General features: G+C 41.4%; 5 protein-coding genes across 6 annotated transcripts in view; all 5 read left to right on the top strand.

The window, feature by feature from the left end:
- Nucleotides 1-930: 930 nt before the first annotated feature.
- LOC118420017 (plasminogen-like) lies at nucleotides 931-9,998 on the top strand. The gene is made up of 10 exons (XM_035826722.1): nucleotides 931-1,072; nucleotides 1,416-1,661; nucleotides 2,163-2,329; nucleotides 2,632-2,818; nucleotides 6,605-6,760; nucleotides 7,191-7,436; nucleotides 7,733-7,944; nucleotides 8,652-8,832; nucleotides 8,975-9,025; nucleotides 9,396-9,998. The coding sequence occupies exons 1-10, from the start codon at nucleotides 931-933 to the stop codon at nucleotides 9,440-9,442; spliced, it is 1,635 nt and encodes a 544-aa protein (XP_035682615.1). The 3' UTR covers nucleotides 9,443-9,998.
- LOC118419317 lies at nucleotides 2,644-4,023 on the top strand. The gene is made up of 3 exons (XM_035825678.1): nucleotides 2,644-2,818; nucleotides 3,314-3,361; nucleotides 3,782-4,023. The coding sequence occupies exons 1-3, from the start codon at nucleotides 2,651-2,653 to the stop codon at nucleotides 3,920-3,922; spliced, it is 357 nt and encodes a 118-aa protein (XP_035681571.1). The 5' UTR covers nucleotides 2,644-2,650; the 3' UTR covers nucleotides 3,923-4,023.
- Nucleotides 9,999-10,136: 138 nt separating the features above from the next.
- Nucleotides 10,137-14,607, top strand: LOC118419316. The gene is made up of 4 exons (XM_035825677.1): nucleotides 10,137-10,314; nucleotides 10,881-10,959; nucleotides 11,112-11,163; nucleotides 12,254-14,607. The coding sequence occupies exons 1-4, from the start codon at nucleotides 10,145-10,147 to the stop codon at nucleotides 14,248-14,250; spliced, it is 2,298 nt and encodes a 765-aa protein (XP_035681570.1). The 5' UTR covers nucleotides 10,137-10,144; the 3' UTR covers nucleotides 14,251-14,607.
- A 756-nt stretch (nucleotides 14,608-15,363) lies between these two features.
- Nucleotides 15,364-22,727, top strand: part of LOC118420016 (NF-kappa-B-repressing factor-like) — an 8,866-nt gene continuing 1,502 nt past the window's right edge. The window contains exons 1-9 of the mRNA XM_035826721.1: nucleotides 15,364-15,576; nucleotides 16,000-16,078; nucleotides 16,446-16,503; nucleotides 17,239-17,333; nucleotides 17,369-19,306; nucleotides 20,267-20,436; nucleotides 20,853-20,931; nucleotides 21,364-21,418; nucleotides 22,422-22,583. Coding sequence (XP_035682614.1) covers nucleotides 15,407-15,576; nucleotides 16,000-16,078; nucleotides 16,446-16,503; nucleotides 17,239-17,333; nucleotides 17,369-19,306; nucleotides 20,267-20,436; nucleotides 20,853-20,931; nucleotides 21,364-21,418; nucleotides 22,422-22,583 — 2,806 coding nt within the window. The 5' untranslated portion in view covers nucleotides 15,364-15,406. The remainder of the gene's footprint in view (nucleotides 15,577-15,999; nucleotides 16,079-16,445; nucleotides 16,504-17,238; nucleotides 17,334-17,368; nucleotides 19,307-20,266; nucleotides 20,437-20,852; nucleotides 20,932-21,363; nucleotides 21,419-22,421; nucleotides 22,584-22,727) is intronic.
- LOC118419318 (CDKN2AIP N-terminal-like protein) lies at nucleotides 20,232-22,721 on the top strand. Of its 2 annotated transcripts, XM_035825679.1 has the most exons (4): nucleotides 20,234-20,436; nucleotides 20,853-20,931; nucleotides 21,364-21,425; nucleotides 22,422-22,437. In XM_035825679.1, exons 1-4 carry the CDS (start codon nucleotides 20,267-20,269, stop codon nucleotides 22,426-22,428), a joined length of 318 nt encoding a protein of 105 aa, XP_035681572.1. In that variant the 5' UTR covers nucleotides 20,234-20,266; the 3' UTR covers nucleotides 22,429-22,437. The 2 variants fall into 2 exon arrangements, with proteins under 2 accessions (XP_035681573.1, XP_035681572.1); XM_035825680.1 differs by lacking the exon at nucleotides 21,364-21,425 and having other exon boundaries at nucleotides 20,232-20,436; nucleotides 22,422-22,721.

Raw genomic sequence — 22,727 nt, 5'->3', positions numbered from 1 at the left:
TGTTATCCGTGTAACAGACTAATTTCCTCTCCAGATGAAAGAAACTGATTCTGTCCGTCGAAACTGTGAGGGGGTGACCTCATTTGTTGTGGGAGGCTGGAGTAGACAGGGCTTGTTCAACAAATGGTGGCAGCATTGGCGTTTCCACGAATTGGTAAAATTGTCTATAGTCTTGGACAGCGAAAAATGTCGGTCTTGGTCTGTTTGATGCTTGCCATCGTTTGCATCACCTCTCATGGTAAGCCAACATGTTTTTTTTTCTCGGAAACAAAGCTTATATTTCGTTTGAAAAAAATAGCCACACGCAGATGGCGAAAAGGAATGAGGAACTGAAAATGTAGATCTAATGGTTTAGTCCTCAGTGTATGCTTATGGAGTGTGACGTAGCAACCGTCTTGCTGGACTGCTGCACGTTGAAAAGGCAGAAATATAAGTTTAGATACGTACATGTCAGGATTGTATGTCTTGTATGTACGACTTCAAATGTACATAACAACACAACAATTAGCCATCCATATATAAATGGCGCACAACTTTAACTTGCTTATCTCAAAACTTACACACTCCATATTTTGCATACATAGGTAAAATAAAGACTCTTCAACTTTAATTTGTACATAGACCCTGTGCTAATGCTACTTTATTACAGGCCAAACGCCAGAAGATGGATCATGTGAGAAAGTGCAGCCCGCAACAACCTACACAATTGTGGGTCGGACACAGTTCGGCAGCTCTTTCTACCGGAATCACGGTGCAGTTCAGTCAACGAATGATCAACACAAGAAGACTATGAATAAGACCGGTAAAAAATATTTAAAATATTATGTGTTAATCTCATAACCTGCACACTGCATATTTCGCATACATAAAATGACTCTTCAACTTTAACATGTGCATAAATCCCTGCTGATGCTGCTTTTAACAGACCCAATGTCAGCAGACGGATCACGTGAGAAAGTGCAGTCCGCAATGACCCACACATATGTGCCACACTTCAACAGCTTCTCCTACCGGAATCACGATGCAGTTCAGTCAACGACTGAGCGACACAAGGAAACTATCAATAAGACCTGTATGTGTTTTACTTATTCTAAACCATTCAGGTACGCCTTACACTAGTAGTCACATGTGGTGATAAGTCCATATCGCCCGCGCGAAGGATGTATACAAACAAATCAACATAATGTGATGTATGGTGGAAAAATTAAAAAAAGTTTTATTAAAAAGGAAGACGTTGTCGCATCCAAAATTGACTCATGGGCCTGCTACGTTCGTTATGCCAGATACACCAACCCCCAAGAAAACAGCTTCCTTTTTAATAGCGGCAGGCTGTTGTTTACGTTTTGTACCTCTGATAGGTCTGTGACGGTGGTTCTTTGTGTTATTCAAAGCGTGTACCTTCACGTTTGTGCTAGATACGAAAGACTGCCAGGTGTATACTGGAGTATCATACAGAGGCACAGTCTCTGTGACCAAGACAGGCAGGACGTGTCAACGCTGGGACAGTCAGACTCCATGGCAACATCCCACCACACCTGCTGCATGTCCGTCATCCGGACTGGAGCAGAACTACTGCCGGAATCCGGACGGCGAATCCGGAGTGTGGTGCTACACCACGGATCTCTTGATGAGATGGGAGTATTGTGACGTACCGGTTTGTGGTAAGGGTCGAACCTGTATACTGCTGTAAGCTTGATGGATTCTGTTATGACAATATGCCCTTGTCAAAATTACTAACATAAGACCACAGTAAAAGCGCGTATACGTGACACCTGCCATTGTAGAGTCCATTGTAACATCTTTTTTTCCCCTAACAGCAAATTCCGCGGCTGTGTTCATAAAGTTATGTGTATACGTAGCAATGTCTAATGATATACAGTACTATGTATCTGTTTTGGTGTGTATGGTATCTGTCCATCCACTTGTACAATGTATATACTGTGTGTGTTTTTAATGAGCACTGGAAGATTAGCTCAATGAGCTAAAGGGTATCACAATAAACTCAATAAACTCATTCACTCACTACAAAATAGCATGCTACAAAAACTTGCCCATGACATACATGCTGCCTATGAAACAGAGACCTATTATCCGTGAATGTGTAACTCGATTTCCCTCTAACTTCTGAACAATCACTCATGTAAATCTCTACCAATTTTCAGCATCCAAAAGACTGGAAACCGTAGAGCGAGGTGGAACCTACTACAAGTTTGTTACCAAAGCCATGGTGTACAATGATGCCAAACAGACCTGTGCGGCAGACGGAGGCCATCTTGCCGATGTTAAGACACGGGAGCTGCAGGACTTCCTTGTTGCCAAGATCCGGGAAGTTGGCGCAGACGGGCGTTACTGGATCGGACTTCATAGATTAACAGTAAAATGTTACCTCATATCATAGTGTTTCTATGTCTTTCTGTTTACATGCTTTTAAGTGTTTCCTTGTCCTTTAATTTTCTCGCAAACATTTCCTGATTCTGCTGTGCTTTATTGTATTCTTGTCTCTTCTCGACTTCAGCGTCAATTGTTTTGTATTGCCGTTACCTGGGTGGCTGTATAGTTAGAAGTTATGCAAGGTTACCCAAGTTCCATGATTTACATGGTTTACATATGGGCCACTGTAACCCGTTACAGGGGGACTGGACTTGGTCTGATGGGACTCCACTCAGCAGTTGTGGCTTCTCCGACTGGGCACCAGGAGAGCCTAGTGGAGCTCCACATGTCCAGCTCGCCATCTTGCCGACCCGGTTGTTTGAAACTTGCAAATGGGACGACGACTACCTTCATCCTGAAATCCTGCGGTTCTCCATCTGTCAAATCGGTACTTTCAACATATCAACATTTACTCTAGTTGTCTATTTTCGCGTTATTGCCTTCGCCAAGAAGGTCATTTTTGGTAGCGTTTGTTACAGTAGAAGCCAGTTAACTGCAAAACGGATAACCGCACAATTCTGTTAATTGCACGGAATCCCCAAATCCCAAACCGGTGCGGTCCAGCTGGATAACTTCGCATTATTGCACCATCCGGATAATTGCATGAAATACGCTGGCAAATGGGGTGTGCAATTAAACGGCTTCTACTGTATATGTTTGTGGATGAACAGCATAACTCTAAAATGCCCAGATGGATTGTCTTGATATTTGGTGTGAATCTAATTTGCATAATTGACGAGGAAATTTTACAAACCGTATCATCATAGGAGAATATGACATGAGAAAAAAGTTTTGGGTCTTGGAACTCTAGTTGCCATCTGAATTTAGCCTGTGAAGTACTAGTCCATCAATGATGACAATGTTTATCATTTGCACCCCAAAGGTCCTGGTGAAGACTGTGCCTGGGGACACAATGGCGGAAATACTCCAGGTAGACATGTTCTGTAGTACATCAACGACTAACATAGCCTGGGTACCATCCGGATAGTAGTTCGCTCCTACGTTCGCTTCTGCTATCCCAGAGAAGCGACTGTATATAGTGTTTGATGAATGTCAGAGCTAGAAGCGACTGTATGTAGTATATAATGAACGCCGGAGCGAACTACTTTCCGGATGGTACCCAGGCTACGACTAACACCTATCAGTTTGAATTTCATGATCAATAGGATCCTTGTTCTAAAACTGATTTACACAAATATATGGTAGAAGATGGCATACAAGTTTTGGAGTCACAAAACCAACAACATGAAATGCTTCCTTGCAATTAAAATGAATGTCATTCAAAAGCTCACCATGAAAACTAAAACATCAAAATCTTTTTTACTAAAATTTTTACCCAATCTGACCACAGAGGAAACGTTTCCCCGACCCTGATGATATGTGGAAAACATGTCCGCGATGGGATGTGAGCTTTCCTCCTCATCTGCTGTACCTACCAGAGGGGTACCCTGAGAACTACTGCATGCCGCAGCCCGAATTGGATCCGGAATAAGCACACCATGTCGTGCTACATGAAGGACACTATCACTAGTACTCAATGGGACTATTACATTGACCCATTACACTGCAGTTGAATTTCTTTTGCACCTTTTGCACCATATAAAACCGTGTTTTCACATCCTGAGAAAAATACTTTTTTTGGTAACTTAACCTCACAAAAAGCTTCTGGTGTCTCTGTCATAAATCGCAAAAGTAGAGTATGTCTAAGTGACTTCAAACTGCTGTAACGTTACCAAGTATGAAATGGGCATCTTTGATGTTTACAAGTCTAAATCCCTAAGAATACGATATGTTCACAATATGGCTGGTGATCCTTTGTGTAAAATGCCATGTAGACATTTGTCTTCATTCCCCACATGAGGACCCACCATGGCAAATGACTTGACTTTTATGCCTTACCATCTGACGAACCTACATGAAAGTATAATAGGAGAATCCATCATATTGAATATGCTGTAGAATGGTATTGAAATAAGATGTCTTAAGCAAAACCACCAAAACGACTGATCTGTTTTTCTTCTGTACTTTAATAATATATGCAATATGAAATCGCACAATGTATTTCCTTCGCTTCGCTCCATGGGTGTTGCCAAAATCGCTGCAAACGTTGGTAGGAGATCTTTATGTCTGATATGAGCTCAGAGAACATGCTAAACGTCTAGATCTGTTATGCGAAATTAGTCTCAGAAACGCGCCAAGTACAGTAAAAAATCCACAACTGCTTAAACGTTTATCCTATTCTTAGAGTTTAGTCATGGGTAGCGTTGTGAAATGAGAATACTCAGTACCTGAAAAGGAAAATTCGAAAGAAATAAGATGTGGAGCGGCAGTGCAATTCAGGGTCTTAATAATGACCCTGCTATCTGTACCATGTAAAGTGAGAAGAAGAAATAAACCATTGTATAAATGCAGAATTCAGTTACAACAATAAGAAACAGAAACATGCATGTACAAACAACTAAAGCTAAAAAGGAAACTTCAAAATGTTATCAGCTCTTACAAATTGTATTGTTTTCAAACCTATACGTAGACATAAAACGATGAAAAGTTCGTTCGACCTCGGTTAAGAGAAGGATTTGGGAGTGAGGATAGTAAGCTCGCCCACACTATAATTCAACTCAAGCGCAAGTCCAGAGATGGATTTAATTGATATTTAAAAAAACGTAACATTATTTGATAACGATAGGAAACCGAACTGACACTGACGTTAAGACATCACCCAATCCATCTAGAGCTGTTATTGACTGTAAAGTACGACGTCAAAGGTAGAAAGACGTCAACAGCGAAAAGCCAACAAATGTGTCTGTTTTTTGTGTGTGATCTGCACTGTTTCAAGCCAGGAATCTTTTCAACTCAAACCTGAAAGTTGTAGGAGAAGCTGAGCTGACATTTTCGTGGACATTAGGAACGAAAAGATGAAATAATCTTGGTATACCTGGTATGAACTTTTGGATCTGTTGTTCACGTGACATGACTTTAACACATCAATAAATGTAACTCAGAACAACGTAAAGCTGACAGATGTGTCTGGTTTGTGACCTATGCTCTTTCACGTCAGGAACCCTTTTAATCCGGACCTGAAAGTACATGTTTCAGGGAAAATGATTTTGATATCCATCGTGTAGACCTGTTATTGGCTGTGAAGTGAATCGACAAAGCTAGAAAGACCCAACAAATGAGTCTGCTTTTGCGATCTTCACTCAGTACTTTAGGAATCTTTTGTGTAAATGTCAACTAATTTTGATACCTAATGTGTCACCATGTAGATCTGTTCTTGACTATGATAACGTTAGGGAAAGCTGAACTGAAGTTTCTGCGGAAGTTAACAGAGACAATTAAATCGTGGTATCCATGGTCTTAACGTGTGGATCTGTTGTTGTCTGCGAAGCACATCTCTAAAGGTAAAGAAAGGCTGAACAGTGTAAAGCCGACAAAACTGTAAGCTTTTGTGGTCTGCACTGTTTGACGTCAGAAATGTTTTGAACTTGGACCTGAAAGTATCAGGAAAATGATTATCATCCAGGGAATAGACTAATTTCCTATCTAGTATATAGATGATAGAAACCTTTTCTATGTGTCAAAACTGCGAGGGGTTGACTTCAATCCCTGTAGAAAGCTGGAGCAGACAGGGTGTGTTCTACAAATGCTGGCAGCGTTAACGTTTGTTTGAATTGGTAGAGAATATTTTGTCTGAGACAGTGGTGAGGGAGATGCGAAAAAATGTCGGTCTGGGCCTATTTGATACTTGCCATTGTTTGCATCACTTCTCACGGTAAGTAAATTAGTAAAGTATGCTTTTTTCATAAGAATTAGGCTTATATCTAAATCGTACATGTCAGGATTGCATGTCTTACGTTTTATGTACGACTTCAAATTTGCCTAGCAACGCCCAGGATTATCCGGGCAACCATTTGCGGATTGACATCGTAAGTGTACACTCGGCATTTTATATACATCTTTTGGGTAAAATCAAAGGTCTGTTGTTGTCTGCGAAGCACATGCACATCTCTAAAGATAAAGAAAGGCTAAACAGTGTAAAGCCGACAAAACTGTAAGCTTTTGTGGTCTGCACTGTTTGACGTCAGAAATGACTCAGAATCTTGAATCAGAAAACCCACAGTCCCTCCGAATTTGATTTGTGTAAAGATCCCGTGCTAATGCTACTTTCCTACAGACTCAACGCCGGAAGATGGATCATGTGAGAAAGTGCAGCCCACGATAACCTACACATTTGTGGGTCGGTCACAATACAGCAGCATCTCCTGCCGGACTCACTGCGGTGCTGTTCAGACAACGACTGAGCAACACAAGAAGACCATTACTAAAACTGGTAGTTGTTTTTACCATTGCAAAACTATACAGTTCTGTCTTACACTAAATGTTAGCCTGGGTACCATCCTCCGTAGTTACCGCTATCTTATAGTTTGCTAACCACGGACTTGACAAACAAAAACTGATTCAGAGCCAGCGGTTACTACGGAGTTACTACGGAAGTACCCGGCTAACTTGATGTCACATATGGTCCTCAGTATATATCACTCTCTTGATGGATGCAAACGAGTCAGGATAATATGATTCTTTGCAGGAAATGTTTCAAAGCAAGCCGTTGCCACAACCAGAATTCCATATGTCCGTTATGGTATAAATGCAAATTTCTTCCTCTCCCCAGCATCCTTTAGAACCTCCGACAATCAGGTGTTTTTTTACGAGTGCATCTTTGTGATACGCATGCAAAGCCTCTACCTTTGTTTTTGTTTAAGTTACAGAAGACTGTCAGTTATATGCTGGAGCATCTTACCGAGGCACAGTCGCTGTGACCAAGACAGGCAGGACGTGTCAACGCTGGGGCAGTCAGACGCCTCATGAACACTACAACTCACTCGCTTTTCTACCGTTATCCGGACTGGAGCAGAACTACTGCCGGAATCCGGACGGCGAACCCGGGGTGTGGTGCTACACCACGGACCCTGGCAAGAGATGGGAGTATTGTGACGTACCAGCTTGTGGTAAGGATCCAACCTGTACTACTGAAGAGTTATAATAGTAATGTAGCTTGTCAAAATATCTAACATCAGATCGTACTAAAGGGCTTATACGTGATTACGTGATACCTGCCATGGTAGGGTCTTTCAAACATCCCTTTTGGTCCCGAACAACAAATTCCTAGGTGTACTATACTACAGTACAGAATACTTGCCCATGACAATATTACTATGCTACAGAGGCCGGTATCGGTATCACTGTTTTTATCAATTAAAGGCTAAGTCACCCCATTTAGCATGCAAATTTCTACCATTTCCAGTAACCAAAGAACTGGAAACCATAGAGCGAAATGGAACCTACTATAGACTGGTTACCAAAGCCATGACGTACGATGACGCCAAACAGACCTGTGCGGCAGACGGAGGCCATCTTGCCGATGTCAAGACACGGGAGCTGCAGGACTTCCTTATCACAAAGATTCAGGAAGTTGGCGCAGACGGGTGTTACTGGATCGGACTTCATAAAATCACAGTAAATCGCATCAGATCAGTGCCTCTATGTTTCCCTGTTTTATTGTTTAAATGCTTTTGTTTTTTACTTCCTGCTACGGCCGCGTGGCGCGTTGGTACACCCGATCCCTCGATCTCGGAAGTTAAGCAACGCGCGGTCCGGACAGTGCTTGGATGGGGGACCAACCAAGGACGTCCGGATCGCTGTAGCCTCGCGAAGCTTTCCACGAAATCGTCTTTCGGGAGGGACGTAAAACGGGGGTCCCGTGCTCAAGGAGGGGGCCTCGACCACGTTAAACAGCCTCATTACCCTCACTTTGGGTACCTACTGGCTGCAAAATACACCCGATATTATTTACTTTTCTTGCACATTTTCCCTGATTCTTCTGTGTTTCCCTGCATCATTGCCTTCTTGTCTCTTCTCAACATTTTTTTAACTCAACGTCAATTGTTAATTTCATATTGCCATTATATGGATTGTTTCAAGTTATGCAAAGGTATATATCAGAACCATTACAAATATGGGAAGGAGGGGGCTGAAAATTCCTTTATTAAAGGAGTTGTATATGTATCGACCGCACAATCCTATCTGACATATTTTTCAGATCAATGGGCTATCTAGACTTTGTACGTAAATGAGTTCGTACGAAGACTACAACGGAGGCTACGTTACCCATCACTTCTGTGATTTCCATGGTTTGCGTGAATGTGCCTTCCATTGGTGTACAGGGGAACTGGACCTGGTCTGATGGAACTCGACTCAGCAGTTGTGACTTCTCCGACTGGGCACCAGGAGAACCCAAGGGAGATCAATATGTCCAACTCGCCATCACGTCGCACTGGCTGTACCTAGCTGGGAAATGGGACGACACCGGCCGCCGTAACCACCACTACTCCATCTGTCAAACCGGTACTTTCGACATTCTAAGACTTCCGAAGCTTGCCCCTTTGAAGCTTAATCACGTTCTGACTTAGTGACATTTTCCGCGTTATCTTAATCTACATTTAGTCTGTGTAGTCAAATGATAATGCTTTCTATTTACACCCCAAAGGTCCTGGTGAAGGCAGTGTTTGTCGACACAGAAATGGCGGAAATATCCCAGGTACGTATACACATGTCCTGTAGTAGCTTTGATCTTTACACCTTTCAACGATCAACACCTTTCATCGAACCCTTACCCTAAAACAGACTCAAGGGGCATAACGTCCGATATAAATTTAGATTTGATAAAAGTTTGCCTATAGTTTTGTAGTCACAGTGTAGACAATTATAGATAGAATTTAGTCTTCAGTGTTTTAGTCACCATGTAGACTGATACAGATGTGGTAGAAGTTAGCTTACAGTTCTAATTTTGCAGTGACAAATAAAACAAGAAAAAAGTATGAAATGTTCCGTAGCAAAATGAAATTGTAGCTGAAAAAAGAAAAGTAAAATCATGAAAAAGAAACCATCAAAATCTTTCCATTTTGCAGTGAAAACTGTACTGGCGGATCTGACTGCCGTGGAAATGTCTCCGTGACTATAAGTGGGAGACCATGTCTGCAATGGGATGTCTACTTTGTACATCATCAGCTGTACCGGCCAGAGGAGTATCCTGACGACTACTGCAAGAGCCCGAAGAGAAATTAGCGCACCATTTGGTGCTACACGGCGGATCCTATATCAAACACTCGGCGGGACTGTAACATCGAACCATTGGATTGCATTTTAACTTTCTTTTGCACCTTTTGGCAGATTTTGCACTATATAATTATGTTTTCCTCATCATGAGGAAGAGAGTTTGTTTAAAAACGTAACCTCAAAGAGCTTTTGTGTAACATTATCCTGTCACAAATCTCAGTCATGAGTAAAACTATAAACTGTTGTAACATTATCAAGTATTATACATACACCTTTGTTGTGTAACATTTAGTATAAATCCCTTGGAATGTAACTGATTAACTGTTAAGTAATTAGGTGACTTCCGACAACCAACTGTACCACCATGATACGACTCATGAGCCTTTGTAGAAAATTTGGCTCATGAGCCTTTGTAGAAAATGATGTTGAATATCAAGCGCTCTTATGTAGAATGATAGCAAAATGAAACATTTTAAGCAAAGTTGCCCAAATGACTGACTGTTTTCTTGTGTACGTAATGTATTCAATATGGAATCACGCATGTTGACATATGGCTTCGCCTTATGGTTGTTGCCAAAAATTGTCAGGGGCACTTTAAAAAATGGCAGACATCGGCAAGCATCTTGACGAAACCGTTCGGGATCAGTGGGAAAGCCCGGTACAATGGGACGCCAGGAAGAAGTTCATCCTTCACAACTGGGACCAACATCCAGAGGACCAGCTGGTGTGTCTGTCGAACGTCTGGGCCAATATGGAGTTCTTTGGATGCAGGTCGGTTTCCTTGCCCCCCTCCCTACGCCATTACCATTACCGGCGCGCGTGGGTAGAGCGCAACCAGGTTGGAGAGGGGAGAGTATGGGAGCCCCGGTATTGCTCTAACCAGGCTAATACATGTAGTATGATACTCAGGTCAGGTAGTTCAATCAAGGAGGTTGAAATAAGAATATAACCATATATCCTCCTTGGTTCAATGAAAAGGTCTGAAAAGTCTCCGTGGCCGAGCGAACTCTGCTGTTTGGCCATCTGGAGGGTTTGCGGAAAATGCAAGGCTGTCTACCTGGACTGGCTCCAATTCCATGGATCTGTGTGCCAGGCTAAAATGGAACCTGTTTCTACCTGGCCTGACGAACTCTATGAGTTCTCTATATTGAATATGAAAATGTATAGTGTGAAGTCTTACTGAGACCATGGAGAAATTTCAGCATACACAGTGCAAAGACATTATAAAAGCAACGTCAGTATTTGACACAGAAACACTTAGACATTAGTTCAAGAAATATGGGTAACTGTTACCAAGGAGGTTAACCTCTTTGCTGTAACTGTTATTTCCCCAACAGATACAACCCTGTAGTAGAACAGAGAGTAAAGGAAATGGCAGCAGGCATGCCGGAGTTCCAGAAACCAGAACTCCCTCAGGTGAATATTTATGCATTTTATGATGTAGCCTAAACATAAGGCTTTGATAACTACATCTCCAGTAGTTACATAAAACTTGTTTAAATGTTTAACATGTAAATTCTACTTTAACTTAACACAAGGTCTTGACATGTATTTACTGGCTATTTCAGTCAACAGCAGACCAAGAGGACAACAAGAAGAGGAAGGAGCCCATAGTAAGAGGTAAGTCCAGAAAATCTTTCTTATTTCTGTTAGTCTCTCTGGTGGAAAGATATGCCCTCCTTCCTCTTCAAGATGAATGAGACAGGATAATTACTGTCTTACCACAACCTGGAGTAACAAGAAATTATGTTTGTACCTTTTTGTTGGAATTGCCTTCCAAAGCTCAGTTCAATAGTTGAAACTCAGGGGAAACACTGGAGAAACACACCCAGCAGAAGAGGATATATCTCCTCACCTGTGTGTATATCCTGGTCAGATGGTTCCTAATGTTTGCTTTTGAGGACACATATCTAAAAAGTTTCCTTTATCACCAATTAGAGACTGTCATTCTCATTAGTTTCATGGTAATAGCTCCTATAGGAGGAGAGCATAGTAGACAGCAGGCTGGCAGATCCTCTTGTATTGGTGGAGCGATTGGTCATGGATATTAGCATTGTTTTCCTTTGGGTTTCACATGTGTATCCTTCAGTCATACATTGGAATCACAATTATAGTAAAGTGTCCCAGTATGTGTATAACTGTATGATTGTATAACTTCTCAAGCTTTTTGATCGGTAGCTGAATCTAAAAGTTCCAGCTCAGAGTAACAACTTGGAAACTCAGCTATAATCCCCAATTTGAGCCTTTGTTTATGCACAAAAACTCAAACTGGCCTGCTGGCCACTTTTCATTGAAGTCATTAGGGAAGAGGTAAGGGTTGTTCAAGATACAGACTACAGGGAAAAGTAAGTGAGGCATGATATTGAGAGCTCAACTTTATTTTAGTGTTTTGCAAGTTGCTTTTTTCGCTCAAAATTTTCAACAAATTGATATGTTACAAATGTTTCTAACATGTATGAATGCAGTAGAAAATACATGTATTTAGAACGTCAAACAGATGTTATAAATTGTTCTAAATAGTTACATTTAGATTGTTACAAAGATTTCCAAAATTTTCGAAAAAAAAGGCAAGAATTTAACTCCCTGCTGTGTTGGTAATGTAGAATTGACTCTACAATGAAACAACACCTTATAGATTGCATTTCAAGTGTATTGTGTAAGAATCATTCATCTCCAGTAGGTTCAAATTGCCATATTTTCTTTTCATTAGGTGGTAAAAGAGACCTGAAAACCCTAAGTGACCCTCCTCACAGAACACTGAAGCACATCGACTTGAAGAAGATGATCAGCTTCACATCTGGTGGGGTGCTTGGGGGGGAGGGAAGGAAGACAGAAGAGCAGCCACCGATGAAACAAGAGACAGAGAGCGAGTCATTTGAGGCATCTACATTTTCTGTTCAGCCAAGCACATCTTCCAGTCCTTCAATGTTAGGTAGAAATGAAGTTCAGCAAGAAAGCAGTGTTGCTAGTGATGCAAAAAACAGCACAGTTTCTACATCCAAACCATCACCGTTCTTCAAGCCTAATACACTCTCCATAGATATGAATATGAATGAACAACCTTCCATTTTGCTCGAGAATTGTGTCCAGAGGTCCCTTCTGGTAAAGAAGAAACGCTTCTTTAGTGGTTTGAGTGAAACTGTCCGCAGTAGGTTTGCAGAAATGAGTGGAGTCACTAAGAAAAATGTCGGTGAATTCACACAGTATCTTCAGCAGTGTAGATTGAACCCCTTGCACAAGATAGTCGAGGTGACCAGTTCCTCCACATTTGTGTTAGAAACAGACAGGGCAGAGTTCCCAGGTTTCAGAGTGCCAGGGTTTGCTTGCGACCTGTATATTGAAGGTGTGTATTTAGCAAGAGGATACGGAAGGTCCAAAGCTCTGGCTAGAAAATATGCAGTCATGAACGCATTGGAGAGGCTGAGAGATTATAGTACAGTAGGGGTTTCCACAAGGAGCAACTCAGAAACTGGTAAACTTATAGAGGAGTTTGTCATTGATACTGGTGAGCAGGTACCACTACATCCTACCCTTTCTGCAGACAGTTTACCCCTGCATAAGCCAAAAACCAAGGGAGCTAGGGAGGAGGGACCGATAAAAGAAACGAACATCGGTAAGCAGATGCTTCGCAAAATGGGCTGGTCCGGTGGGGGGATTGGAAAGGTGGGTCGGGAGGGCATCGCAGAACCAATCAAAGTGGAGGTTAATATGGAGAGGCGTGCTGGTCTGGGATACAGAAAGGGTAAGGCTGGGGCAAAAACCAGTACAGTCAAGGAAGCGGAAGCAGTAGAGAGGCTGAGTAGGGGTTGCCATCGCTCAGTAGGGGTTACCACAAGGAGTGACTCAGAAAGAAGTAAACTTATAGAGGAGTTTGTCATTGAAACTGGTAAGCAGGTAGCCCCTACCCTTCCTGGAGACAGTTTGCAGGGGCCAGCTAATACTTCAAGCTCTCCACAGAAGCCAAGAACCAAAAAGAGGGACAAGAAACCAAAATTTGATGATAGCAAGAGTCTCTCTGATTTTGTCATTTATGAGAAAGCAGAAAGTGCCATCGGTATCTTGAGCATCTCGGCTCCATTTAATAGGATGAAGGTTAACTTCAAGGTTAATAATAACAGGAGAAATGGGGTAGCCATGTACCAATGTGCTGTGAGCATTAACCAGATGATTGTAGCAGATGCGTGGTCCAATACTTCCAAGGGGTTAAAGCACCTGGCGGCAGAAGCGGCACTGTCCAAACTTCGACAAACTAATCCTGTAGTGAAGCCTAAAAAGCCAGAGCTGACTGAAGACGCTCTGACAAGAGCAGAGGTGTTAGGTACCAAGGAGGCAGGGGAGGGACAGACTAAAGAAACAAACATCTCTCTGGGCACTGCCACTGATATAGCAGAAAAACAGCTGATTACAACAAAGGAAGCACACCAATTCATCTTGAATTACATCCAATCTGGGAGGGAAGAAGACCAGGTGTTCTCTCCTGAGTTAACGCCAGGCGAGCGGGCGGCCATCCACCAGAAGGCCAGTCAGTTCTACCTACAAACTAAGCAGTACGGGGTGGGGCAGAACAGGTACCTGGTCATCGGCAGGAAGAGAAGTGCTCAAGATGTGATGGCACTGGCTCAGTTCAGACCAGGGCAGTATGGCACAGTAGTGGTTGGGGATGGAAAATATGAGGTCACCTTGCCACAAAATGGCAGTTGGCAGTAGATCTAATGTGATGAAAAAAAAAAAAAAACTACCCTATGATTTATTATGAGACAGTTCCTAGGTACTGTACAATGTCAATGACTAGAACTACATTTGTTAGTGTCACATAATTTGAAAATGTACAAATGGTAAGAAAAAATGCAATACAGAAAATTCAGGGAGAGTCCCTCTGACGTTTATTAAATATAATATATACTATTAGGTTACAGGTCCATGTCTGGCCAGTGAGTGTCCGTGGAGAAAAATATTCAATTATCTTTATGAGATGAGATCTATCTTATGATGCCACCTGTTACATTGGATCTTCTATTTTTGTCTTGGAATCTTCATATTGCCATTAAACACTTTATACAACCATACCTTGCAATTGTCTCTGGTTTACAATGATGGGTCAATGATGCACAGTGGAAGGAAAATGGTTTTATGAACTTTATTGATCAACTGGTATAGCCCTTATTCAAAGTTCACTTGTTACAATTTACATTTGGTGTAAGGCTGGATTCCGGTTTTTATTGCTGGACCAGTCCAGAAATACTGGACCTACGAAAAATCAGTAGACCGGAGTTTGGACTGATTTCAAAATGAACAGATATATCGGCAGGGCACATTTTGGGCTTACCAGTCCCAAAGCAAAGGAAACAAGAGTGAGGTAGAATAGAATTTATTTTCATTTCTAAAAATTAGTTTTTACTTGCAAAATCACAATATCCATTTGTGCCAAATTAACATCTTTAGGATGATTTTGATATAACCTTTCATTCTGTGGTACAGAAACTTGATCCATTGCTAAATACTTTGATCATCAGCTCAGGTGGCCAAATATGATTATTTAATACAATGTACTGTACTACTATATTTTACTATAATCAGATCTATACGTGGACCTGATCCTGTGGACCCGAACCGGACCTATTTTATACTGTTGTACCACCATATGGACAAGTCTTCAGTATGCGAAAGAGCTAAACCTTCAACACTTTGCTATAGAATAGTAGTAAAATCACCCAAACGATTGTTTTCTTGTGTACGTAATGTATGCAACGTTGAAACACATCGACACCTAGAGCGTCGCCTTATGGGCGTTGCCAAAATTGCTACGGGCTCTCGTGTCGAGAGTTGCGAACTTTGGTATGAGATCCTAGTTTAGAAACCAAAAATGGCGGACGTTGGCAATCATCTTGACGAATCTGTTCGGGATCAGTGGGAAAGCCCGGTACAATGGGACGCCAGGAAGAAGTTCATCCTTCACAACTGGGACCAACATCCAGAGGACCAGCTGGTGTGTCTGTCGAACGTCTGGGCCAATATGGAGTTCCTTGGATGCAGGTCGGTTTCCTTGCCCTCTCCATGAACCAGTGGCGTCGGCCTCCAATCCAGTTGTCATAATTTGCCTTCTGTACAAAAACACACTTAAAGAAATGCCTCAAAACTAGCTTATCGATATTTCAATCCCTCAAAGTTCCTTTCCATTGAACAGTTAAGCATGTCTACTTACCGTAAGTGGGAAACCCGGCTTCGACTACGGCATTTTTCTCGCGCTATCAGCTGTTGAAACTGATAAACAACACTGACCTCTGAACCTACTGCCCCTAACACAGGCTGTACGGGGTACTAGAATTTAGTAGAAAACGTAATATAACACCACCAAGGTCAACTAGGGACAGAAACAGATGATTCTAGAACTTGTAATTTCTATTGGGTGACTGTTTAGTTTTAATACTGTTACTTACTGTTATTTGTCCCTAACAGATACAACCCCGTAGTAGAACAGAGAGTAAAGGAAATGGCAACAGGCATGCCAGAGTTCCAGAAACCAGAGCTCCCTCAGGTGAAAATTATACTAGTACATAATGATATTTACATTTTGCTGGCATACTAGTATCACCTTGAAGAAAGTACCATAACAATGTTACATGTATGTTTCTGTAGCATCTGTGGAATAATATGTGAGCAGCATAATCCAGGAAGCTTTGGATCATTTTGATATTTCAGTTATTTGGTATGTGGATATAGTTATAATAGTATAGGCATTTACCTATTGTGCCAAAGAAAATTTTGGACCCCTTGTAAATTCTGTAGGTAGCATTTTTTGTATCACCACATAAAACTGGTCTAAATGTGAATGTTAAATGAATTCTACCACTGCTTAATTAGCACCACAGAGATTACTGACATGTATTTACTGATTATCACAGTCAACAGCAGACCAACAAGACAACAACAAGAGAAGTAGAGATGAGGGAGGGGCCCATGGTAAGAGGTAAATGGCCAGCAAGTCTTTCTTCTTTCTGTAAGTCTGTCAGAGATGGGTGGAAAGACATGCCCCATGTGAAATTCTTTTTTCTACTACATGTGAGGCATGATATTGGTTTTAACCTTTTTACTATTTTTCAAGATTTTCAACAAATTGCGAGTGGATATTTCAAGTCCTTCATTAGTATATTCTCCCATCCCTGCAGTGTATGGAAAGATAATATTGTACTTGCAAACATTCATTTACTGTATGTAAGATACATGTACTCAGCTATCATATCACAACAAGAAACAAGAGTTCAGAGACCTCACACCTCCATGAAATATTCTTATTATGCAAATGACTTTGAAATCTGCATAATTCATGCTTGGGTATGTACACCTCACTAACTTACACAGGTCACATTGTTGACAATCCAATCATTTACTACATATACTAACAACAATTGGGACACTTTCACATTAATGAAGCAAATTAGAGACTTATTTGCATAATTGGTATCTGCTAATCTCCCACCTGCCACAAACAATGTAACATGTATTTTAGTCGTATTATGAAAAACACTGTAGGTATGGATTTTCATAATAAAGTATGCAAATTATGTCCAAATTTGCATAATTAAAACTTCATTATGAATTATGTGTAAGATTATGCGTATATCGTATACGAGTCATGTGTTTAACTCCATTAGATATGTTTCCAGTAGGTTCAAAGTGTTGTTTTATTTCCATAAGGTGGTGAGAGAGACCTGAAAACCCTAAGTGACCCTCCTCACAGAACACTGAAGCACATCGACCTGAAGAAGATGATCAGCTTCACATCTGGTGGGGTGCTTGGGGGGAGGGAAGGAAGACAGAAGAGCAGCCACCGATGAAACAAGAGACAGAGGGCGGGTCATTTGTAGCGTCTACATTTTCTGTTCAGCCAAGTTCATCTTGTACCAATTCTTCAATGTTACGAAGAAATGAAGTTCAGCAAGAAAGCTGTACTGCTAGTGATGCAGAGAGCAGTACAGTTTCTATATCCCAATCATCACCATTCGTCAAGCCCAATACACTCTCTATGATGAATGAACAACCTTCCATTTTGCCTGAGAATTGTGTACAAAGGTCCCTTCTGGTCCAGAAGAAAGGCTTGTTTAACGGCTTGAGTGAAACTGTCCGCAGTAAGTTTGCAAAACTGACCACTAAAAAAGCCACCAAAAGAATTGCCCATGTATTTGCACAGTGTGTTCAGAAGCAGTGTAGAGCAACCCCCTTGTACAAGATAGTCGAGGTGACCAGTTCCTCCACATTTGTGTTAGAAACAGATATGGCAGAGGTGCCTGGGTACGCTTGTGACCTGTATATTGAAGGTGTGTACTTAGCAAGAGGATACGGAAAGTTCAAACCTGCGACTAAAACTAGTGCAGTCAAGAAAGCATTGGAGAGGCTGAGATATTACAGGACAGTAGTGATTGCCACAAGGAGCGACTCAGAAACGGGTAAACTTAGAGAGGAATTTGTCATTGACACTGGTGAGCAGGTACCACTTCACCCTACTCTTCCTGGAGACAGTTTGCAGGGGCCAAAAACCAAGGGAGCTGGGGAGGGACCAATAAAAGAAACAAACATCGGTAATCAGATGCTTCGCAAAATGGGCTGGACCGGTGGCGGGATTGGAAAGGCGGGTCGTGAGGGCATCGCAGAACCAATCAAAGTGGAGGTTATGGAGAGGCGTGCTGGTCTGGGATACAGAAAGGGTCAAGTTGGGGCAAAAACCAGTACAGTCAGGAAAGCGTTAGAGAGGCTGACTCTTCATAGCTCAGTAGAGGTTGCCACAAGTAGTGACACGGAGACAACTAATTATAACCTTAGAGAGGAGTTTGTCATTGAAACCGGTAAGCAGGTATCCCCTACCCTTCGCCAAGACAGTTTGCAGGGACCAGCTAATACTTCCACCCCTCCCCAAAAGCCAAAACCCAAAATGGGGGCCAGGAAACAAAAATTTGATGATAGCAAGAGTGTCTCTGATTTTGTCATTTATGAGAAAGAATTCAGTGCAGAAAATGCCATCTGTATCTTGAACAGCTCGGCAGTGTTTAGTAAGGTGAGGGTTAAATTGGATGTGAACAGAAACAGGAGAAATGGGATACCGATGCATCAATGTTTTGTTAGTATTAAAGAGATGATTGTAGCAGATGGGTGGTCCTTTAGTGCCAAAGAAGCAAGACACTTGGCCGCAGAGGCAGCACTTTCCAAACTTCGTCAAACTAATCCTGTAGTAAAGCTCAAAAAGCCAGAGCTGACCAAAGATGCTCTGACAAGAACAGAGGTGTTAGGTACCAAGGAGGCAGGGGAAGGACAGATAAAAGAAACAAACATTGGTAATCAGATGCTTCAAGGGATCGAAAAGGAGGATCGGGAGGGGAACGTAGAGCCAATGAAAGTGGACGTTGTGGAGATGAGTGCTGGTCTGGGCACTGCTACCAATCTAGCAGAAAAACAGTTGATTTCAGCAGAGCAAGCGCACCAATTCATCTCGAATTACGTCCAATCTGGGAGGGAAGAAGACCTGGTGTTTTCACCCGAGTTAACGTCAGAGGAGCGGAAGATCTTCCACCAGATGGCCCAAAAGTTCAAGCTACAAAGCAGGTCGTACTGGGAGGGGCCTGAGAGATACCTTGTCATCAACAGGAAGAGAAGTGCTGAAGATGTGATGTCACAGACTCAGTTCAGGCCAGGGCAATTTTGCACGGTGGTTGGGGATGGAAAATTTGCAGTCAAATACGAGGTCACCCTGCCAAAAGGTAGCAGTTGGCAATAGATCTAACGTAATTTAAAAAAAATTACCCTATGATCTATTGTAAGGTATGAGTTCCCTGTCTTTGTTACTGTATAAGGTCAAGGTATGAAATGTACAAATGGTAAAAACTGCAATATAGAGAATTCAGAGTGAGTCCCTCAGAGTCCGACATTAGGTGGTCACCAGGTCTTACCAGTGGATTTACCGTGTAGACAAATATTTATTATATTGTATTATATATTATATTATATCATATCATATCATATCATATCATATATCATATCATATTATATTATATTTGATATCACATTTTGTGATGCGACCTGTTACATTGGGTCCTGTATTTTTGTCTTAGGTTCTTCATCTTATCATTAAACACTTTATACAACGACAGCTTGCAACTTGTCTCTGGTTTACAATGATGCACAGTTGATAGCAAATAGTTTTGGAAACTTTATTTATCAACCTGTTACCAGTTAGCCCTTTTTTAAAGTTCACTAGCACTGCAGGTGCACTTGTTACATAACATTTGGTGTAGGGCTGGATATCGGTATTTCTTGCTGGACTAGTTAAAAAATACTGGACCTAAGGAAATTAGTGGACCGGATTTTCGATTGATTACAAAATGAACAGATTATATCTACAGGTGGTCACCTGTGCACATTTTTGGGCTTACCTGTCAAAGAAAGTAAATCAGAGTGCAGAATAGAATTTATACTTATTTCTACAAATTAGTTTCTATGTACAAAATGCGAAATGAAGTTGCACATTCAACGATCTGCTAATGAATGGTAGTAAAATATCTATTCTAAGAAAGGTCACCCAAACGACTGGCTGTAATTTCTTTTGTACTCAATGTATGCAGCATTGACACATATTCAGACATAGGGCTTCGCCTCATGGGCGTTGGCAAAATCACCAGCCCTCTGGTGTTCAGGGTTGCGAACTTTGGTATGAGATCTTTATTCAGAAAAGAAGATGGCGGACGTTGGCAATCATCTTGACGAAACTGTCCGGGATCAGTGGGAAAGCCCGGTACAATGGGACGCCAGGAAGAAGTTCATCCTTCACAACTGGGACCAACATCCAGAGGACCAGCTGGTGTGTCTGTCGAACGTCTGGGCCAATATGGAGTTCCTTGGATGCAGGTCGGTTTCCTTGCCCCCCTCCCCAGATGAAACGGCGTGGATAAAGCGTCTGGTACAAAGTGTTATGAAAAGAAAATCCTTTAGTACTGCGACCAAGGAGGTTTAGAAAAAATTGATTGGCCCTTCAATTAGACCGTTATTGTCACAAAAATTGACGCAACTTTCAGCATAACGCAGCGTCGTCTTATGTAACCTGGAGTCCCAAAGAAGGAGTCCAGCCTGTTCGCTTCGAGCCACAGCCGAAAGTTGCTACCCTGTACAGTAGTTGCTTCACCAGTATGTTTATATAACGTCAGTTTCACACAGAAACGTGCAACTCTAGAATCTGCACTTGCACTTGCACTTGCACTTGATAAGGTTGAATCCACTCAGAGTAAGGAGCTTTTCTCAGAGTAACTGTTATTTTCCCCTAACAGATACAACCCTGTAGTAGAACAGAGAGTAAAGGAAATGGCAGCAGGCATGCCAGAGTTCCAGAAACCAGAACTCCCTCAGGTAAATATAGTTTTTATGACCTCTGTGACAAAAGGGATGTATCGTTTTCGTTGTATCTCTGTGTATTTCTGTTTTCAGCATCTTTTGTAATGAAATTTGTTATTTGCATAGAGGTTGTGAAGACGAAGGTCAAAGTTGATGGAGTAGGCTCCCTGGTGTGTGACCTTGTTACCTTGAGGAAAGTAATATAATGATGTGCTTGTAAACAGCTATATATTAATGACACTTATTTATGATTAAAACATCTTTGGATGGCAGATAGCTTCATGTTTTGATATTTTATGAATTATGAAGCATTCATTTGGCAATAAAATGGAAACAGATATGTCTTTGAGTTTATTAACTACATTCAAAATCATTGCACATAACTGGTCTGAAGGTTTACAACCACAGAAATTTTTGACGTGTATTTACTGACAACATGTATTTCAGTCAACAGCAGACCAAGACAACAACAAGAGAAGTAGAGATGAGGGAGGGGCCCATGGTAAGAGGTAAATGGCCAGCAAGTCTTTCTTCTTTCTGTAAGTCTGTCAGGGATGGGTGGAAAGACATGCCCCCCTCCCTCTTCAACTTAAACAAGAACTGCTTATAAATTTGTGTCATCACAGCCTGGAGTCACAGGATCTTATGTCTGTTAGTGTTACCCACTTTTAAGTGAGCCGAGTACAGATATACCGTTCACATCTGATGGTTTATCTACGTTTTATTGTAGGCTCAACTCACTCCAAAACTCAGCTGTGATCCCAATAATTTCAAGAGTCAGTCAAAAGATAAGGAAGATACAACTTCCAGACACTGGGCTTACTGTACTACAGGAAAAAGTGTAAACAAATTGGGATTTGAAATGCAATTTTCTATCAATATTACCATACTCCAACATGTGAGGTATGATACTGAGCCTGCAAAATTGCAAGTTTATTGGACTTGTCCAAAATTTTCAACAAATTACAGGTTGACATATATATATATATTTAACGAGTTTGCTCACTGCAAGGCCACTGGCCACTTTTACTAGTTCTAGGCAATATTTCAAACTTCCTGCATATTGAGTTTACTCCCATCCCTACAGTACATTGTATATGGAAAGATGATATTGTACTTGCGTACAGCCATGTATGCTACACACTGACCAGCTGTGAGTATTACATTGATATCACAACAGGAAAATATTAGGAACAGCATTATCAGAAAATTTTTATAATCCAGTTACTAAGTTGGATTCCTAGTATGGAAGTCCTGAACCATTAAGTAAATGCTATACGTACTTTGCTTTTAAAATCAAGATAACAACAGAATGACGTTGGAAGCAGGTAAATTAAAAAGAAAGTTATAACTGGACAGCTATACAATGAAACAACATCTTTTAGAGAATGCTTACATGTTACACATATTGTGTAAGAAATATACACCTTAATTCTCTAATATTACCCATGCTTATTAAGATGTGCCTACAGTTGAATAAAATTGACGTTTTTTTTTTCCATTAGGTGGTAACAGAGACTTGAAAACCCCAAGTCATCCTCCTCACAAGAGACTGAAGCACATTGACTTGAAGAAGATGATCAAGTTCAAATCTGGAGGGGTACTTGGGGAGGAGGGAAGGAAGTCGGAAGAGCAGCCACCGATGAAACAAGAGACAGAGGAGGGGGGTTCATTTGAGGCATCTACATTTTCTGTTCAGCCAAGCACATCTTCTTCATTGTTAGGTAGAAATGAAGTTCAGGAAGAAAGCGGGGTTGGTAGTACTGCAAAAAGCAGCACAGTTTCTACATCCCAACCATCACCATTGCCAA

Source organism: Branchiostoma floridae, chromosome 7 (genome assembly GCF_000003815.2).
Source record: "Branchiostoma floridae strain S238N-H82 chromosome 7, Bfl_VNyyK, whole genome shotgun sequence".
Taxonomy (NCBI): Eukaryota; Metazoa; Chordata; class Leptocardii; order Amphioxiformes; family Branchiostomatidae; genus Branchiostoma; species Branchiostoma floridae.
Note: the sequence above shows the minus strand (reverse complement) of the source record. Positions and strands in the feature narration are given on the sequence as shown.